This window comes from Thrips palmi, unplaced genomic scaffold (assembly GCF_012932325.1).
Source record: "Thrips palmi isolate BJ-2018 unplaced genomic scaffold, TpBJ-2018v1 HiC_scaffold_5, whole genome shotgun sequence".
NCBI lineage: Eukaryota > Metazoa > Arthropoda > Insecta > Thysanoptera > Thripidae > Thrips > Thrips palmi.
Window position 1 is genome coordinate 16,683,686 of NW_023144632.1, and position 19,373 is coordinate 16,703,058.

Below are 19,373 nucleotides of genomic sequence, written 5' to 3' on the forward strand. Positions count from 1 at the left end.
CATCGTTCGTCGTCTGCTTGCGCTAGCTTGCGCCAGCGCCCTCTAGGGCCCCGGATGAGCCGCGCATCGCACCGAGCGCATGCGCACAGTGCGCCACCAAACAAACCCTGGCCTACACGCCTCGCGGCATATAAAGAAGTCCCCCCTCTTAGATTTAGAATATCGATAGTATGCTCGCAATTGTAAGTATTCTAGAGCTCTTAATTGGTTTATTGAGGGTTTAACGAAATGTTGATACCTCATGTGGTACCTTGATATGGGACTTCAGGGGTTCTGAAGCAAGTGCAGAAACCCATCTCTAAAATCTTCAAATAAGTTTTGTCATGTATTACTGATGTCAGTTATTTTCAATGTAACTTTCAGGAATATTAATCATGTCTACCACTAGTGACTCTGACGAATTTTACGACGCCGAAGACGGTACTCCTAGCCGAAGTGCAAGGTGGGTGATTCATCAAGACCCAAATTTTGCTTGTCCCAACCTTATGAACCTTTCATTTATTTTGCTCTCTCTTGATGTTCCTTCTTATTCAAAACATTTTTTCCTCCTTATTCCATAACTTAGTTTGTACTCTTTAGGCTAGAATTAAATGTAAACAAAATATTTTTGTTTTTTAACTTACGACTCTTTATGTTTAGAATTTCCATTACACAATTATTGGTTTGATAATCGGAATATTAATGATTGTGAAAACAAATAATACTGAGAAATTAATGTTCAATTCTCTTTCAGGCGAAGCCGCTCATTGAAACATGGTACATTACCTCGTTTGGATGATCCTGCTGTTAAGCTTATCACTTCACCAACTAAAGAATTGAGCGACCTCGACGAAACTCTAGTACCAGTTACAAACCTTAGTTCTTCCACAACTTCTTCACCTGCTGCTCCACCCAAAGAGAATATCGCTGAAAATGTGAGTTGATGACTTTTGCTATAATGTAATTTTGAACATTCATTTCAATGTTTCTGTTGTTTTTTTTTAAATCATTACTATTTTTATTCTTTTTATAAAGATATTGTCTTTAAGCTCGTTTTTAATTTATCTGATTGTCCTACATAAGGTGCCAGTTCCAAAAAAAGGTGCTGATAATTTGCAAGGCCGGAGACGCTTTAGAGAGTTACGCCAGAGAATGCAGACTGAGGAAGAGGATGCAGTAGGCTCTCCCCCCGACAGCCAATCTTCCTCCGTTGAAGGGATATTTGCCGTACCCCAAGCTGGCGCTGCATCAGTCGGAGGGTCCTCCTCAGGAACTAAAGCTTCTCATCCCTTTCGAATAATTGAACATGATGCACTTAGTCTTCAAAGTTTGACCTCCCTTGGCCGAGTTGGCAGAATATTGGGAGGAGTTCAGGATACTGTAAGCTTAAGTAGTGGTCGAGTTGAACAACAATTGACTTCAACAAGCTCCTGTAGTACTCTTGGTGGTGATTTGAAAGAGGAGGAAGAAGAAGAGTCTTCCACACCAGTGACTGCTCAAACTAGCCCTGTCACATCATCACCTACTCTATCATCAACCCCTACTACTTCAGCAAGCACTGCACCCTCATCTCCTTCTCACTATTCAAAAGGTGTTCTTCAGGAACCTGATGTGATAGCCAGTACTAAAAACTCTTTTGGTAACGGGACCTCTCCCCTCCCCTCAGAAGCTCCAGTAGCTCCCCCCAGAAGAAAGAAAAAAAACAAGGCTCCAAGCACCTCTACAACTGCTATTCCTTTAGTGGTAGGTCTTGTTTCTCAGAAGTTACTAAAAGAATCATTTCTGTTTGCAACTTCTAAAATTGTATTTCTTTATTTTTGTTGTTTTCTAGTGTGAAACTGACAGTGCTTCCACATCTTCACAACTTCCTAGCCCAGCAAGTACCATTGAATCCCTCACAAGGGATTTGGAACATTCTCTTGACATTCGCTCAGCAACAAAAGGGCAATATGTTGTCAAGCCTCAGGTACATTTGAGATTTTATAATAGATAAGTTTAACTCGCAAAGGCTGGACATCTAAACCTGTGTTGAATATTTTTGCAACAGGATGAAGATAAAGCTCGAGCAGAGGGTCCTCTTCCTGAAGAGCTAGATCGTCTTAAATCAGAAAAAGTGTCATCCAGGTCTAGTCAAGCTTCCAATAGTCCTCGAGGGTCTGTAGGAAGCAACAGCATAGGGCGCAAACCTTCCTTGTTAGCTTGTGTTGCCAATGAAAGTGTTGGTGCAACTGTAGCTGTTGGCTCCGGCACAGCAAGTAGCACGAGCAGCACCAGTATGAGGGATTTCAGTTCTGTTGGCACAGGTGCAGTGGATGAATGCAGTAACAGTTTGTATTTTGTCATTGTGTTGCTGAAAATTATTTTCTTATCCCTTTAGGGAGTGGCGGAAAGAGAGGACGGAGCACTTTGGGATCTCTGAGCAGTAATAGTATTGGGAGAGAAGGTGGAGAAAGTAGTCGTCATTCCCTTAGTCCACGAGGATCCAAAGAAAGACGCAGGTCTGCTGGTGATGAGCAGGGAATGTTAGCACAACTTAATATGTTTGTTCGTACACGCACAGACTCTGGCAAGCAGCTCTCAGACTTGGTAAGCATCCATGTACTGCTCTCTTTAGAGAGCAGTCCATTTTTGGTCCATTTTAATCTAATGTTTCAATGCAGTATATGGACGTTCCCTCAAGGACAAATGCATTTGTTGCAACTGTGTCAGCTTATATTTTGCATCTTTTTGTTTCAGGAAATTTTGTCTCAAGTAACAGTACTTAATCTAGATACTGGGGAAAGAGTTCCTCTAAGTATAGCAGAAGACAAGCTTCCTCAGTGTATAAACCCGTTATCATTGCACATAATGCGTCTTACTTCTGAATATGCTGGGACAGAGGCAAGTAGTCCCACCTCAAGACCTCGTGAGTCAGATGAAGAAAGTATTGATAGCAAGATGTCAGTACCTCTCTCAGTCTGCGACTCGTTGGACATAGATGATGTTGAAAGTGAGGCAGGAAGTGTCCGAAAGAGGACTGCAAGGTTTAAAAGATTTTTAGGTTCTACGGTTAAGAAGACTATGAACAAGGCAAAAACAATCGCTCAGGAGGTAAAATAGATTTAAGCAATTTTTAAATTGTGTTTGTGTTTATTGTTTAAGAACCTCAAGTTCTAAAGAGACTCATTTTCAGGTATCTCATGCAAGACATAAAGAAGATGTCATGGATATTGTAGACAAGGTTAACCCAAATGACCCCCCTTATATGAAATTGAAGGCAAGCAGTAGTCATAAAGGTCCTTATGACTTTGACCAGCTCCAACATATTCAGGACCTCAGTGGTGAACATGTTGGACCTATTTGGTGCATGAAATTTTCAACTTGTGGGAGGCTACTTGCCACTGCAGGGCAGGATCGTATTCTAAGGGTTTGGGTCATGAGGAGTGCTTATGCTTATTTTCAGGTGAGCTTAGAGGTATTTTTGTTTATCTTTTCATTTTCATTTCTCGTCATTCTTTTAATCAGCAAAATTCTCTTTCAGGAAATGCGAACCAAATACAATGCAGAAAAAGTGTCACCAACCCCATCTCAAGAATCTTTGGTTTCCCAACATTCTGCTGGTGCCAGTTCTACAGGCGCAGCCTATGATCCCTCAGTTGCTGATCCGAATCCTAACAGTCCTTTTATGCCACGTCCATTTTGTAAATATACTGGTCACACTTCAGATCTTCTGGATGTTTCATGGTCAAAGAATTACTTTGTTCTAAGCTCTTCAATGGATAAGACTGTGAGTGTGCACATTGTTTCCCTCTGTTGGGACAGTGTTGTCTTTTCTGCTATACTTATTTCAATTCCTCATATCTTTTCTATAGGTTCGACTGTGGCACATTTCTAGGAAAGAATGCCTGTGCTGCTTTCAACATATAGACTTTGTAACAGCTATAGTGTTTCACCCTCGGGATGACCGTTATTTCCTGAGTGGATCTTTGGATGGTAAAATCCGTCTGTGGAATATACCAGATAAGAAGGTAATTTTCTTTGTTTGGGACATTTTTTATAAATATTTTTTTGAATTGGTGTCTATTAATTTTCTATATTCTTTTTAGGTTGCTGTTTGGAATGAGGTTGAAGGCCAAACAAAACTTATTACAGCTGCTAACTTTTTCCAGAATGGAAAATTTGCTGTTGTAGGTTCATATGACGGCCGTTGCATATTTTATCATACAGATCAGTTGAAGTATCACACTCAGATACATGTGCGATCCACTCGTGGCAAAAACTCAACTGGCAGGAAAATAAGTGGAATTGAACCCATGCCTGGAGCTGATAAAATCTTAGTTACATCTAACGATAGTAGGATTCGCCTTTATGACCTTAGAGACTTGAGTGTCTCTTGCAAGTACAAGGTATGTACATGGTATAATTTCCCACTCCCAAGAAACCTCAAATGTTACTTCCAGTTTAAAAAATTACCCTTCTTTATTTCATTTAGGGCTATGTCAATGTCAGCAGTCAGATCAAAGCAAGTTTCAGTCATGATGGAAAGTATATTGTAAGTGGCTCAGAGAACCAATGTATTTATATATGGCGTACAGACCATGATTATTCCAAATTCTCATCTGTACGCAAAGACAGAAATGACTTTTGGGAAGGTATTAAAGCACATAATGCTGTAGTCACATGTGCTGTATTTGCACCTAATCCTGAGGCAGTTTTTCGACAAATTGATGATCAAGATGAAAAAGATGAAGAGAAGGCAAAACCTAGAGTGGCAAGTAGAAATTCACATTTGCCTTTGCTGTGTTGCTTCTCTTGTTTCCACCTATCAGAATTTTTAACATTCTTTAAATATCTTGAATATTTTTTTTTCAGGTTGAAGATCCCTTGGTTGCTCAGCACAAACAAGGCTGTGGTGGTCATGTGCTTGTCAGTGCAGATTTCAATGGATGTATCAAAGTTTTCATTAACAGGACTAAACCCAAGCATAGTTCATTGCCAGCATCTGCACTGGTGTAGATGCATATTTCATGGTCTGAAAGTTAACACTTGTTGTCAAACTACATTTTTGCATTCATATTGATCTAATGGGACCAAAGCCAAATGGCTCAGTCTTAGAGCATAATTCAAATGAGTGGCAGGGTAAAGGGAAGTGCAGTACTAACAAACAAAAAGGTTTACTGTCGCATCCATCATTAGGACTTTATTCTCAAAGGCTGATACTTAAGATTCTTGCAAGTCCCCCTTCTTGAGCTATTGTGGCTAATTTTGGCTTTTGTACTCCACTTGTATTATTATGCTCCTTACGTGATTATTAGATCTAACTGTAAGTCGGAGAAATTAATTTTTTATTACTTAATACATTTTTAATAATGTACAGTATGTAATTGTGGTCGGCATGCCTTGAAAATGCATATGAACTTCCTTCTGGAAAATACAAGCAACATCCAGCTTGTTCTATGAAATTGCTCATCAGGTCCCTGTGATTTCATAGTTTTGCTCCTAATTTTTATGCATGTTATTCCAACTTAATTATCTGTCTATTATTTCTGCTTTTTACTGTGCAAAAAGGATACAGTTATCTAGTGTTATATTCTAGGCTTCCATCTGTGGTTAAACTAGGTGACTGGTGGTACCTAGTTCTATCAACCCAGGATCTTACCTTCAATCGGTCATCTCTATCAGGTCTGTCTCAGTATCACCTTATTGATCATTTGTGAAAACAAAAACCTGATCCTTCTGCAATTTGTGATATTTGGCCTGTGTTATTTCTTAATTGTATGGAGTTCTATAGGAAGCTTTTATTGGTTTGTGTTATTCTTTCTTTTTTTCTTTTTGGACGCACAATCTTTTTTATTGATTACATTTTAAATGGGTATGTGGCTCGTCTCCTAACTTTTCATTTCTTTGTGGAATACACCGGGTACAGGTCTGAAACCTTTCTGGAAGAGCATTTCTTTTGATGCGTCTTCTATTTTCTATGTTGATGTAAAAGAGCTTTAGCTTTTTTTCATTATTGTTATTTATTTATTTATTTACTTAACTGCTTCCTTTTGAGTTTTTAAGGTCTGTACAGTGTTATGAAATCAATTGCTAAAATTTTGTATATGTGGTATGTTTACAAAATTTGTAGCCGTGTTTGATTGTTTCATCTTATCAAGAATCACTTCGTATGAAATATTTAACTTTTACCGAATGAATTTGTAACCATTGTTAAAGAAACTGACCACTGAGTGACGTTCATGTTTTGTCTCTAAACAAAATCTGTGGTTTCAAAGTTTTAACAAGAAGCCTGAGTGTGCAGATCGGCTCTGCCCCTGAAAACCAATACAGGTTGTACCTGCATATTGCTGTTAATTTTAATGTCACATGTGACATGTCTTGCCTGGATTAATTATGGTTCTGCTTCTTTGAACTGATAATTTAACTTAGCACAATGCTATGCATTTCAGCTATGAGGCAGTAAAATTGAAGTAATATTTTCCCAGTTACAGTATCATTTTGTTACACTTCTTAAAGCTGCACCAGTATTTTGTTTTTCTAAAGTCTGGGCCTTGGGCATAAGTGAATTTTTATGGCAACTCAGTATAATATATTACGTGGATTACATTTTGAGAACCTTCTTACTGTGAATAACACTCATTCCTTGCTTTGGCTGCATTTGTAAGCACCCCGACTGCTATAGAATTTCACAAATTCTCACTACTAACTCTGCATACTGTTTTCAGAACAATATGCCGTACATATATCTGGCAATAATATTACTCTGATAATTTCAGTTGGTATATTTTTAGTTCTTAGTGAGGTAGCAAAATTCCACGGCACCTGGTTTCCATATTTATGTTGGGACCTTTATCCAGTCTATCTGCCATTTTGTTGACCTTGTCATTAATGTTTTAGTGCGATTTAATGTAAGTCATTAGATAATGTGTACAATGCTTCCCCTAGTCAAAACTTGTGGTGTCTTTTTCATTTGAATTGCAAGTTGCTCTATTTTGTTGATGAATTCTGAAGCAACCAATGTATGTCAGATATTAATTTTGAAAGTCTCCTACTTAAATTTGTGTAATGGTACACTCGCTGAAAATATTAACAATTGTTTGTATTGGTATTTTATTACCTTTGATACGGCAAGTCATCCTTTATCCTTTCTATTATAACAATCTGGATAAATTTTGTGATTTTGAACATCGGACTGGAATGGAAAAAAACGGGTGGCCAGTATTTTCTGTTGCTATTATTGAGAGCAATTGATTTTGCTTTCTGAAAGTGATGCCAATTTATTTTTAAAACGTTAAATGTTGTCGGTATTAGAAAGAGTGTCTTTGTGATGTTAGATTTGATGTTGTTCAGGAAAAGGGTCCACTTTGTTGATCACTTCCTGTAGATAATTGTTACCAAAGTTGTAATTTATTCCTGTTTCTCTTCAACATCAAACTCATTAAATTCAGTCATGAATATAGAAAGTATTTTGGGATGAATTAAAATGCCTCATTAGAAAGGACCATTTCTCTTAATTCCTTCCTTAATCTACCCCACACATTCAGTCTCCCGTTGACAGAGTTCATCCAACACTTCAGCACGTATCCTTCAGTAGGCGTCCTAATTGATATTACTTTACAGTTGGGATGTTGCTTGCTCCTCAGTGACCTGTTGATCGCCAGGGGTGGTATGTTTGTCCTCCTCGTCATTTTTGTCACCATCTTTCTCTCCGCTACGGTCTGCAGACAAAAGTTAAACTGTGTTCTTGGTTTCACCATGGAGTGGACACTCAAAGGCATTATGATGTTGACACTTACATCGTCCAAGCAGAGCCCGCTCCAGGCCATGAATCGGCGACTCGAGCATCAGCGACAGGATGAGTGCTCCCAGGAACGTGGCGAAGATCTGGGAGACGACTTCCAGCGCCTGCAGAGCCGAGCATCATTTCACTAAAGAGAGCTGCATCGAAAGAAAGAATGCCAACATGGAGGGGCATCGCATTTCGCATACCAATGCCGGCGTGCTAAGGGTCCGCGGCTGGCGGACCCCGGCGACGCTCCACAGGACGACGCCTCCATTGACGAGGTAGGCGCAGTACGTGAGGCGGCTCAGGGGCACCAGTGGCCGCCACGTCAGGACACGCTGCATCACGCCTGTCAGGCACACTCACAAGCTCAAAAACAGGGGTCAACACAAAACAAATATAAAGATTTACAAAAAGCACTCACACACACAGAGATCCAAGTACTCGAATCCGAGCAGGAGCAACAGCTACTCACCCCCGTTGCCGGTGACGCAGGCGAAGATGATCCAGGCCGTGGCCGCGCACCAGCCGAGGCGGTGCAAGGAGGCGTACAGGGCGGCCTCCAGCGGGCGGTACGCGTGTCCGGACTGGTAGAACGTCGACACGGAGAACATGCAGGACACCCCGACCAGGACGGCGGCGGCCCAGCCCAGGCGGACGCTCCGCTGTAACGAGAATTCGAGTTATCGAGAAACCTGCTGTGAAAACGACCAAACTTGGGGAGGGTCCTCCCTCTTCGTGGGGATCCCTTGACGGGGGAAAGCGGACTTCCCCGTCGCGTCAAGTGAGTTGCCTACCTTGTGGGGCTAGAGCCTCTACAGAGCCAGGCTAGAGGCATTAAAATTCAAAATGGACCAACTTTATGACAATGTCAATGCGGGCCAAGATTAGAAAAGGGTCGGTTTGGAGTGGAGTCGCAACAGCAACGACCTCCTGGCAGTGCTGGAGTGGTGCAGTGGTGTCGCCCCATTCGGCGCCGGGCCGGGTCGGACCGAGGAGACGCAGGGCGCAGGGCCCAGGACGTTGGCGGTGACCGCGGCTTCTGGCCGGAATGTTTGCGCCCAACGAAAGCGAGAAGCACGGCCCCACCCTCCTCGCCCCGCCTCGCCCGCCTCGCTCCCAGTCCTCCTTTCTTCCGAGGACTCAAATCCAGGGTACGGACACGCGGCCGGCGGCCATGGCGCGGTGCGTTGCGGTGCGTTGCGGCGCGTTCACGGACTTTTTCTTTGTCAAACACGGTTCCGCGCCCAGAGAGGCATCCGCCCAGTCGCCTGCATTACGTCATGGGAGTAGTATGGGAGTGAGGCTGGATCACACTGGGAATCACATACACCAATCCATACTGGAGCACCAATACATTGATTGATTGATACAAAGAGTATTGCGCAGAACTGCCACTGCTCCTGGTAGCTGTCAGCCGTTTGGAGCGACTTTCTGGCCGTGTCGGGGAAAGCAGGCTCGGACCGATTGCAGCACATTTCTTATTCATTACTCTATTCCCCAGTGGGGTCAACCCCAGGTGTGAAAAGATGTCCTTTTTTTCTAGCGTGGCCGGGCCTCACGGTGGGGGACGGTGCGAGCGCTACTACCAAGATGCCCCAAAATTGACGTGCCTGTTGGCAGGGACAAACCTGTGTGGCCACACTCGAGGCAAGGGCAAGAGCAACAGGTCTACAGTGGACAGAGATTGACACGGTAAAACGAACCGGGTTCCGGGAAAGCCAAGGGTAAAGGCATAGCGGTTCCAGGATTCCTGGAAACCAGACCGTTTTTACCGTGTAAAGAGCGCCAGGCTGGATGGTCATCGGGAATGCTATCATACGCTTGGACTAACTGGGGCAATGTGGAGATCCATTTTGATCCCGGGATCTTAAGGCGACTCTAAAAACGGGATCACGAATCTCGGGACATAGAACCCGTCTTTATCGCCCCTTCAGCGCCTGTGAGGTAGGCCATCGTCCCCTGCCGCAACACACCGCTGTGGAGACGGTGGCCTACCTTGCCCCTGTCATCTTCACAGGCGCAACGTAGGCCACCGTCTCCACAGCGGTGTGTTGCAGGCTGGCCCCGTTTGCCTACCTCACAGGCGCTAAGGCCCGTCATAGAGCGTACAGCTAGCTGTCAAACCCGGACGATGAAACAGCGTTTGTGAGGCCACAGCAGCAGTGTGGCCACACACGAGGCGTCAAAATTTTGCCCACCGAATAAGACGCCAGCAACAGCAAATTAAGGTCCGTGGATATTTTCTCCTCGTGGAAACGAACTGTTGTTAGTCGCTGTCTTTGTGCGTGAACTTCTCCGTACGGATCGGATGGAGAGATGAGATGGGCTGGTCGAGAAGCGCCGCGGCCGCGAGTGACATTTCCCCCGGAATGCGTGGATAGGCAAGCCCGTAACACTGCGGCGTCGTGCGGCGCGACGATTGCATACCCGGCAGGCGCCTCCGCTGCGGCGGTGGCAGAGCAGCCCGGCGCTGGAGGCGCTGGAGGCGCGCGCGGGCCTTGAAGAAACACATTGGAAGCTCCTTGACCCGTGTGTAACTGTCGCACGGCGTGTGGCAGCGCAGTGTGTGTAGCGGGTGTGGTGACACCCCCCCCCCCCCCCCCCCCCGGTCCCTGCTCTTTCTCCGTTCCTCCTCCCTCTCTCTCCCCGAGCACCTAGGAGGTTGAACAGGCATTGAGCCGTTTGCGAAGACAAACAAATGGAACCCGGTTAAAACTCCAGTAGCGAAGATGGGCCGGGGCGTTTTGTGGCGGCAAGGAAACGGCAGGGGGAGGGGAGGGGAGGGGAGGGGAGGGGAGGGGATGGTCGTGCTTTCCCTATATGAAGGTGCGCGAAGAGGCAGGTGTCAGTCTGCCCGCAGCAGAGCCCCAGCGCACACCCAAGCATGGCGGTCACAGCGGTGATGGTAAGCTAGGAGCAGGCACGGCCAGTGGCCCGTCTGCGGCAGCCAAACCGAGAAGGACCTGCGGGAGCCAAAACATGTCGATAGTTGGCCACTTTCTGTTCCCAGGCGCCCCTCGCGGCTGTGCTTTTGCTCTGCGGAACTACCTTCGTCCGTGCAGAGGTGGACTCCGGGTACGTACGTTAGCTCAATCCTCCAAAGTTGACCGGAATGAGTTGTACAGTTTCGAGTGTTTGTACTCAAAATGCGTTCGAATCTTCGCAGGTACGAGTACCCCGTGCCTCAGCAAGTATTCCTTACTGGGTAAGTGAAACAAGACTATGATGCATTGGTTGGGCCTGGCTAACTCCTAATCCACCGGTTGGATACGACAGCCCGTCAGCTCCCAGCAGGCTCCCGCAACCGGCCGTCCCCATCCGACAGGCAACGCAACCGGCACCGCCGCCCCCGCCCGCCCCCACGGCTGAGGTCATCACCACCACCGGGCTGGACACCTCGACCGTGGACGTGACCACCACGACGCTGCAGGACACCACGACCCTGCAGGACGAGTAAGTTCCCAAAGCAAAGAGCAAGTGACTCCGTCCGCAAGACGAATTGTCCGCGCAACGCCGCAACGGTAGCCGCGGCGGTCGCGCGCGCGCCGCAAGCGGAGGCGCGGGGCCCTCGGCCTTCGGGTCAGAGTTGCTGGTCTTTTTTCACCTGTCACGTTCCTGTTTCGGAGCAGAAGGCACGCGGCACTCTTTTGTCATGGATGGGGACCGCCGCTGCGTCCGCTGTGCAGTGCGCGGTGTGGCGGTGTGCAACGCGACGCTCACACGGCCAGTCCCTGTTGCAGGAGGCCGCCGCAGCCCACCGCCCCCGCGGCGCCGTACCTGCCCCCCGAGACCACCGAGCTGGCGGACTTCCGTCGTCCCGTCCCCCAGTCCGACGCCGACCTCGGGCCCCGCGCCCGGGCTGGTGCTCGTCGCCGCCGACCCCACGCCGTCGCCCACGCCCTCGCCCACGCCCAACGGCCCCTCCGGCGCCGTGGTCCTGCCCGCCGCGCTGCCCGCACCCTCGGGACCGTCACCCGCACAGCTGCAGCTGTGGCGCCAGCAGCTCGACAACCAGCGCCAGCAGGAACTTCAGCGCCAGCTAGAAGCCCAGCGCCAGCAAGACCTCCAGCGCCAGCTGGAAGCCCAGCGCCAGCAGGACTTCCAGCGCCAGCTGGAAGCCCAGCGCCAGCAGGACCTTCAGCGACAACTGGAGCTTCAGCGGCAGCAGGAGCTGCAGAGGCAACTTTTCCGCCAACAGGAACTGCAGCGCCAGCAGGACCTGCAGCGCCAGCAGGACATCCTCCGCCAGCAGCAACTGCAGCAAGAGCAGCGGCTGAAGCAGCAGCACCAGCAGCTTCTCATCGCGGCGCAGCAGCAACAGCAGCAGCTGTCGGCGCAGCAGGCACGACTGGCGCAAGACCAGGCGCTGCTGGAGCGGCAGCGGCAGCTGCTGTTGCAGAAGCAGGCACAGCTGGAGGAGCAGTGCCGGCAGCAAGGGCTGCAGCTTCAAGCGCAGCCCCAACCACAGCCCCAGCCGCAGCCCCAACCCCAACCCCAGCCCCAGTTCCAACCGTCGTACACCTACCGCGCCCCCGCCGCCGCGGCCCCTGCCTTCGTCCAGGCGCCCCCGCAGCAGCACCAGCCGCAGTTTGACTATAACTGGCTGGCGCCCGCCCCCGCGCCCGCCCCCGCTGCGCCCAGCGGCCCCGGAGTCCTGTCCTTCGTCGTGCAGCCCGCGGGCCCCGCGCCCGCCCCCGCGGCGCCGCAGTGGACCCAGCCCGGACGCGTGGTGAGCGACGACGCCGTGGTGGTGGACAACCCCACCATCGTGGCGCTGCCCGCAGCCCCGTCCGCACCAGCCTCTCTGCCCGGCGCCCCCTACCCGGCGAGGTCCTTCCGGCCCAGGGTGCCCTTCAGGACGTGAGCAAGGGAATCACGCGTCTCTGAGGCCCGCGGCTTGTTCGCAATCAAAGAGGAACAGGTCCAACGACCGGCCCGTTTTCACTTTTTTCAAAAAAAAGGAAACATTCCGTACAAGAGTTTGTGATCAAAATCAGTGAGCTGCAACACTGCAATAACTGAATTGATAGCCCGAAGTCTCTTGTCGGTCTTGTGCTTAAGGTTGTTCTGCGCTCTCTCGCTCTGCCCCGCTGCGCCACTTGCCGCTGTACCTGCCGTAGCTCCCGCACCCCTTCAACTGGGGCCGGAGGGGGCTAGATGGAATGAGTAATTTGAATTTGCCAAAAAAAATGTTGCCAGATATTTCTACTTGGTGGTTGGATGAATCAGTGCGGGCGTGTGCCCCTGGTGTTGCCGAAAAGGAACCAAAGTACTATCTTTTTGTCAAACGCATTAAACAAAGAGGACACCGCAATATTTTTTGTCTCATTGTTTACCTTTAAGGACCCTCAAAGCCCTCTCTGAAAGAAATTGTGGTGGAAAGGCAGAGGTGCCCGCCAGCCCGCTCACCACACCAGACGCAAGGTTCGCTTCGGCCCGCCTGCCGCCTTCACGGCTCCTCCGGAAATCGCTGTTTGAACACCGAGGCTGCGACCTTGCCGGCCTCGCCCAGCGCGCCGAGCTTTTTGTAACCCAAATCAGTGACACCGTGCCGTGGCGGGCCGTGCCGGGCCAGCCCAGTCGGGCGACGGCCCTACCCTCTGTCTCAGTACTTTCACGGCGGCAAATGGCCTCCTTTGACGCGCTCCTGTTACCTGTGACACCTCGCGTTCGCCGGCCTGGAAGCGATGCACGAACCAGCCCAGCAGCAGGCCGCAGCAGTAGCTGCTCGCCCTCATGTGCGTCTTGATGATGGCCGTCTGATACATGGCGTTGCCGGAGAGGTCACCCTGCCAGATCTCCCTGCAGGGAAAGAACAGACTTAGCAAGGTGGTCGAGGTGGAGGTGATGGGCGTGCTTCTCCACGTTTCTCCACGGGCACACAAGGAGCGAGCACACACACACACGCACACGCACACACGCACACACGCAACACGCGGCCGAAGAGGCAGGGTGGCGCGCGTGCCGAGTCAACAACCTAGCCGCGAGATGACGAAGTATATACACATCTACACACGCACCACTCCCTCCTTACTTGGGAAAAATGAGGAGAACGGGGTCCAGCTTCCTGGCCCAGGTGACGGCGAAGGGGATGAGGATGGACATGGCGGTGGCGGTGGCGGCGATCAGGCGGCCCATGGTCGGCCACCGCCACAGCGGGTACACCACTAGCGGCGCCAGCATGAAGAGCTGCGTGTCGGAGCTGATGTACCAGGACTGGAACATGCACTGTAAGGGGCGCCGCACCGCCGCGGTTAGACAACGCACAGCCCGCGCCGCGCGGCAGGCAACCCATTCGACACGACTCGGCGCGTCACTACCCCACGCGCCGGGCGCCAGGCGGCTCTGAGGCGCGGGGTAGCTACGGGGCCGCACTCACCAGCTTGTCAGTGTTGACGTAGTTATTGATGTAGAGCATGTTGGCCCACCACGACGCGCGGCATCGGTCCTGCTCGAGGAGTATCCTGGAGGGCCAGAGCGGCCCCGCGCCGAGCCTGGGCAGTAGCGTGGCATAGAGGGCCACCACGGCCAGGTAGGACGGCGTCAGTCTGAGGGAACCAGTCACGTTTCTTTCGGAATTCTCTTCAACAAAGCACTCGCGCTGCAGCTCTTTCACTGACCTTATGTATCTAAATATGTACAGCAGTCCAAAGTTGACGGAGCGCCGCTTGTCCAGCTCGAGGAGCAGAAGTCTGGTGAGGAGGAAGCCGCTGACCACGAGGAAGGAGTCGACGAGGAGCATGCCGTTGAGCAGGTAGCTGTGCTGCGGCTGCCGCACCGCCTGTGGCACCACGTGGCACGGGGAATGTCAGGACCGGGCATACCCCGCGACGGGCCGCGTCGCTACCCCGCGCCATACCTGCTCCACATAGTCGACGTTGGCAACGGCGCCCGTGGCGAGGAACACGACGCCGTGGCCCGCCGTGATGAGCAGCATGCAGTAGAACTTGATGCCCAGCACGCAGTCCAGCCCCAGGTCCGACGGCGTCCAGCGCACCAGCTTCTCCAAGTTGCTGCGCATCGAGAAGGACACCAAGACCTGCGGCAGAATGGCTGCGCGGGCGTCAGCAGGGGGTATCGACCTCCACGGCGGCGACGGCGGCGATACCCCGCGCTCGTTTACCTTTCGTGTCGAGATCGGACTCCGGCGACAGGAACACGTCGTACACCGTGGCGATGACCAGCAGCGACAGGAAGCCGATGAACACGCCTCTGGTGACAGAGATGGTGGGTCAGTGGAGGACGCCGTCAATGCGGTCGATGCCCCCAGCCCAAACAACCAGTGACGCTTACATGACCACCAGCTCCGGGCCCTGGAAGGGCTTGACGGCATTGTCCTGGCAGGATCGCTCCGGGATGCTGACGTCTAACACGACGCCGGCGTTGGCGCGGTCCAGGTGGATGGCGGCGGCCAGTAGCGTGCGGGCGTCCTGCGGGGAGCACGCCGCCGGCAGGCAAGCACCCCAGCGCACCCACTGCGACGCCGAGGCCGGCGTCCAGAAGCGCCCGCCAACCTGTCGAGAGGCGAAATCGGTTTTGCATTGGGAAAGCACCTTGGGCGACAGCGGCAGAAGTACGCTAGTACGCACTGCCTCAATAGTAGGCCCGAGTAGGCCAGGCCTTCCATTTATGATTGTCATGTTGCCCCTCCCGGCCCACAGTGGGCCAGAAGACCGGCGGAGGCGGACAAAACTCTAGACGCGTTAGGAGCTCCAGAGTCGCTAAACAGGCCTCGAACCGAACGAGTGACCCCACTAATGGATTCCTCGTTCAGAGAGCAATCTATTGGTGGGGTCACACGTTCGGTTCGAGTCCCATTCAGCTACTCTGGAGCTCAAAACGCCACTAGAGTTTTGTCCGCCGCCACCGGTCTTCTGGCCCACTGTGCGGCCCTGGTCCCGGAGCGCGTTGCGACGGTGCGACGCCCAAGCAGCTGAAGGTCGATTTTTTCATCGCGGCTGAGGGGCGCTTGGGCGCACACACGCCGCGACAGTGCTACAGCCTCAGCCTCCGCCTCTGTGCTGCGGTGGTAGTAGGTCGAAACGGGGCTATGCGAGGAGTGGCTGGCGGCGCACGCGCACGCACGCGTCGAGCAGGCCGAGGCCGTGCGGTGCGGGCTGTCCTGCCTCAGCCTGCCGCCGCTCCAGGCGCCCCGGTTCACCAGTACCAAATGAATTGCAGTCAGTATCTTTCTCTAAACACACTGCTGGACTCGGACCGCGTAGAGCCGCGGGCAGCCTGGGGCGATGCCCACCTCAGCTAGCTTGCAGAGCGACACGCCCGCGTCGTAGGCAACCCGTGAAACGCCGCTGCATCGTGGACCATTTTTGCCTACCCATCCTGCTGATTTTGCTTGTTAGACCTCAAATGATCGTGCGCCTATTCAGACTTGCAACACGCATCACTGCCCGAGGGGCCATGGCGGGGCAGTCCCACATACAGCACCGCCGCGTCCGCGGGACCCGAGACCCGGACCTGGGAAACGCGCTCCGCCCTGTAGGCTCTGTCGGTGTGGTAGCCGTCTAGCAAGCCACTTGGCGGTTTTGGCGGGCTCTGCTTGGAACGCTTGGAGCGCCTGGGGCCTAGCCGACCGTCATCGCCGCACTCCAGCGTCACGGCCTCGGCGGCGGTGGCTGGCGGCGAGGGGCGGGGCGGGGCGAGGCGAGCGCGTCTGTCAGTCTGTCAAGGCGTCGCGCGGATGTCATCCCGCGTGCCGTGCCGTGCCGTGCCGTGCCGTGCCGTGCCGTGCCATCCATCGGCCAGGGGCAGGCAGGGCAGCGCAGGCCAGTCACCAGGCCGGCGCGCGAACTGCTGCTGTCGCACACACGTGACTGCTGGTCGCATTGCACGCTTCAAAAAGAAAAGAGCGAAGCTGCGTTCTGAGGCGCGTCCTTTTTGAATCACCGCGTCATTTGAATACGAGCTGCAACAAAATCGCCTGGGGCGGCCGGATGAACCTATTCCTCGCAATGATTCTCCGCGGGGGTGCGACAAGCCGTGGCCTGGCGTGGCGCGGCGTGGCGTGGCGCGGTGCCAACACGGCGTGAAACGCACGGCAGCAAAGGGTGGGTGTTGTGCTCGTTACGTGTGTGGTGTGTTGCCGGCGGTCACCCCGCGTTTGCCACTGTGCTGCCCTTCCCCGCAACGACGCCTCGCCGCCCTGCAGCCCTGCACGCCAGGCTTCACTTTAGTGGTCACGGCATGCGTCTCGCATGTACAGATTCTCTCGCTCCCTGCGGCCGGACGGGGTATGCACCTGGAACAAGTGGTGAAGCATGATTCCAGAACCGTCGCGTTCAAGCGCAGCTCGTTTATCGCCCTGCCGAAAGCAATCGCAACAAGTTCCTCTCGGGTTGGCAGTGCTGCAGGTTTATCGCTGTGTTGGTCGGCTCCATTCCGGTCCGCCCTGCAGGTCGTCCAGGACGTCTGCATTGGTCTGCATGCAGTGCGGAAGCAGGCCGACCCACCGGCCCCGCCTGCCTGGCCCCGCCTGCCTGGCCCCGCGGGCCCTTCCCCTCACCTTGTTCCTGAGCGGCCAGAGGGGCTGGAAGGCGTCGGCCTTGACGTCGTCTGAGGTCAGCAGCCGGCCCGATGTCGGCGCAGCCTGGGGCCGAGCCGGCCGCGCCGAGGTGGCGTTGTCCGTGCCGGAGCTGCTGGAGCTGCTGGAGGAGGGCGTCTCGACGCTCAGGCGCACCTCGGCCAGGCAGTACTGCGGAGGGACGGGCGCCGCCGCCATCCGCAGGCACTCGTCGAAGCTGCCCAGCTGGTACTGGCTGCCGCGAAGCAGGTCTTGTCCGGACTTGGCCATCGCGTCCACCACTGCAAAGCAATTTGGGCGATGGTTGTTGACTAAGCTAGGCAGACCGGCCCGCGCCCCCGCATCCCTGCGCCCCCACGCCCCGCCGGCGCGTTCAGGTTCCCGCGCGGCGCAGACCGGCACGGACTGCATCAGTCACCGCACATCTGACGCTTCAACCACACGCACCATTTCATGCAACACCTTTTATTTTTTCGTTTTTAGTTGACACCACAAAGGCATCTCGGCCTCATACTAGTGCTCGGCGACGTGCGGCGCGTCGGCTTGGAGGCCGTGCGTCGGCCGCGGCCCGACAACCGCAGACCGGAGAGACCGGGGCGCGGTGCGGCGCGCGGGGCGGGGCGGAGCGGGGGGCGAGGAACGGTGAGGCGCAGGGAGGCCAGGATGCAAAATTGTCTCCACAATTATGAGGCCGAAACCGGCACCGCACCGTCGCCGAGCCTACGGGCCGACGGGCGCGCGGCGAGCGCAAGGAAAGCAATCAGCAGTTTTGTTTTGGCGCGGCGGCCGTTGGCGGCCGTTGGCGGCCGTTGGCGGCGCGGCAGCTAGCCTTGTACTCACTGCGACTGGCCCAGGCATTGCCGGCCTGTTCGGCCTGGTCGGCCGCCAGGTAGGCGTCGAGGAGCTGCTTGGTGTGGTTGCGACACAGGCTCCCCTGCAGGTGCTCCACCGCGGCGAGCATCTTGGACGGCTCCAGCCGGATCCAGGACAGGGCGGTCGTCGCCAGGGTCGCGGCGTCCTCCACCGCGGCCAGCCCCGGCCCCGGCCCTGCGGCCAGGACCAGCAGCAGCAGGGAGGCGAGGGCAGGCATTCTTGGAGCCATGGTTGGCGTCCACCGGGCCTCGTGGCCTCGGGTCACGTCCTGGCCATCCTCACGGCCTCCGAGGCCTCCGAGGCCGGGTAGAGGCGCTGTCAGCACTGCACTGTCACACGCGGCGCCACCGCAGCTCGCCTTGGACTTCCCTCACGTCGCAGCGCGCGCACCGCGTGCACCGCGTGCACCGCACACCCACGCCGACGGCGGAGCGTAGCTCAACGGAGCGTAGCGTTCGTCTCGGCTGGTCTCGGCGCGGCGTGCGTGCGGACGGTGCGGACTCGGGGCCGAGCGTTGGGCCGGGCGAGGGGCCCTGCTGGAGCGGCACCGGAGAACTGAACGCAGCGCGCGGCGCGCTCGGCGGCTTGGCGGTGCGCTTGGCGGCGCGCTACGCCCCTGCCCGCCCCCCGCGCCGCGACGGCGACCACGGCGTCGGCCGCGCCGACGTGACTCAATCCGCCGGGGAGGGGGTCAACAAGTCGTCTACCGAGCGTGCCATGCCAAGCACCGCGCACGGTGACTGACGGGGGTTCAACTCCCCAACATTTATCATTTTCATTTCACTACCTCACCCAGTGTGGTTCAAACCCGTGACATCAGTCGACCTGTAACGTGTGCCGTGGTGGCTCCAAATTGTAGATGCGTCGGTACGACACGTTGCCGCCGTGGTCGGCGGATCGACTCCAGTAACTTCATCACAGTTTTGGACCGGCCCGCTAATTGCGGTTCAATCCTGTCGCGTCAACAACCCGCCTCACTCCCCAGTTTGACCGACAGCGGCAGCTCGCCGCGGCACCCGTATAAGCCACGCGGTGTCGCGATCGGCGCGCGCCAAAGGCGGCCCAAGGCGTGCGCCGCCTGCATGGCCTGCATGCCGCGGCACGGCGGTGATGAGTGGCGGCTTGCATAAGGGGGTTAATGGCCGGCCTGCGGCCCCACGCGAGCCACTTGTCGTCGACACCAGTAGACGCAGTTTAGATTTTCGCGCGCCGCCCGAA

The 19,373-nt window shown here is 53.6% G+C and overlaps 3 protein-coding genes across 4 annotated transcripts; 1 reads left to right on the plus strand and 2 right to left on the minus strand.

The window, feature by feature from the left end:
* Positions 1-52: 52 nt before the first annotated feature.
* LOC117650513 (WD repeat-containing protein 44) lies at positions 53-7,459 on the plus strand. 2 transcript variants are annotated; one of them, XM_034393996.1, is made up of 14 exons: positions 53-182; positions 364-442; positions 734-914; positions 1,063-1,722; positions 1,811-1,945; positions 2,027-2,282; positions 2,357-2,565; positions 2,716-3,069; positions 3,152-3,421; positions 3,500-3,745; positions 3,831-3,986; positions 4,065-4,364; positions 4,451-4,729; positions 4,831-7,459. In XM_034393996.1, exons 2-14 carry the CDS (start codon positions 375-377, stop codon positions 4,972-4,974), a joined length of 3,258 nt encoding a protein of 1,085 aa, XP_034249887.1. In that variant the 5' UTR covers positions 53-182; positions 364-374; the 3' UTR covers positions 4,975-7,459. The 2 variants fall into 2 exon arrangements, with proteins under 2 accessions (XP_034249887.1, XP_034249888.1); XM_034393997.1 differs by lacking the exon at positions 53-182 and adding an exon at positions 200-278.
* Positions 7,344-15,191, minus strand: LOC117650514 (nose resistant to fluoxetine protein 6-like). Its single transcript, XM_034393998.1, has 11 exons — positions 15,038-15,191; positions 14,868-14,956; positions 14,604-14,797; positions 14,365-14,525; positions 14,124-14,292; positions 13,779-13,972; positions 13,399-13,546; positions 8,217-8,406; positions 7,948-8,090; positions 7,755-7,863; positions 7,344-7,676 (listed from the first exon to the last, which is right to left on the minus strand). Exons 3-11 carry the CDS (start codon positions 14,763-14,765, stop codon positions 7,573-7,575), a joined length of 1,380 nt encoding a protein of 459 aa, XP_034249889.1. The 5' UTR covers positions 14,766-14,797; positions 14,868-14,956; positions 15,038-15,191; the 3' UTR covers positions 7,344-7,572.
* On the minus strand, positions 14,809-18,632 carry LOC117651220. Its single transcript, XM_034395035.1, has 4 exons — positions 18,123-18,632; positions 17,265-17,563; positions 15,038-15,258; positions 14,809-14,956 (listed from the first exon to the last, which is right to left on the minus strand). The coding sequence occupies exons 1-4, from the start codon at positions 18,382-18,384 to the stop codon at positions 14,809-14,811; spliced, it is 930 nt and encodes a 309-aa protein (XP_034250926.1). The 5' UTR covers positions 18,385-18,632.
* Between the last annotated feature and the right edge of the window lie 741 nt (positions 18,633-19,373).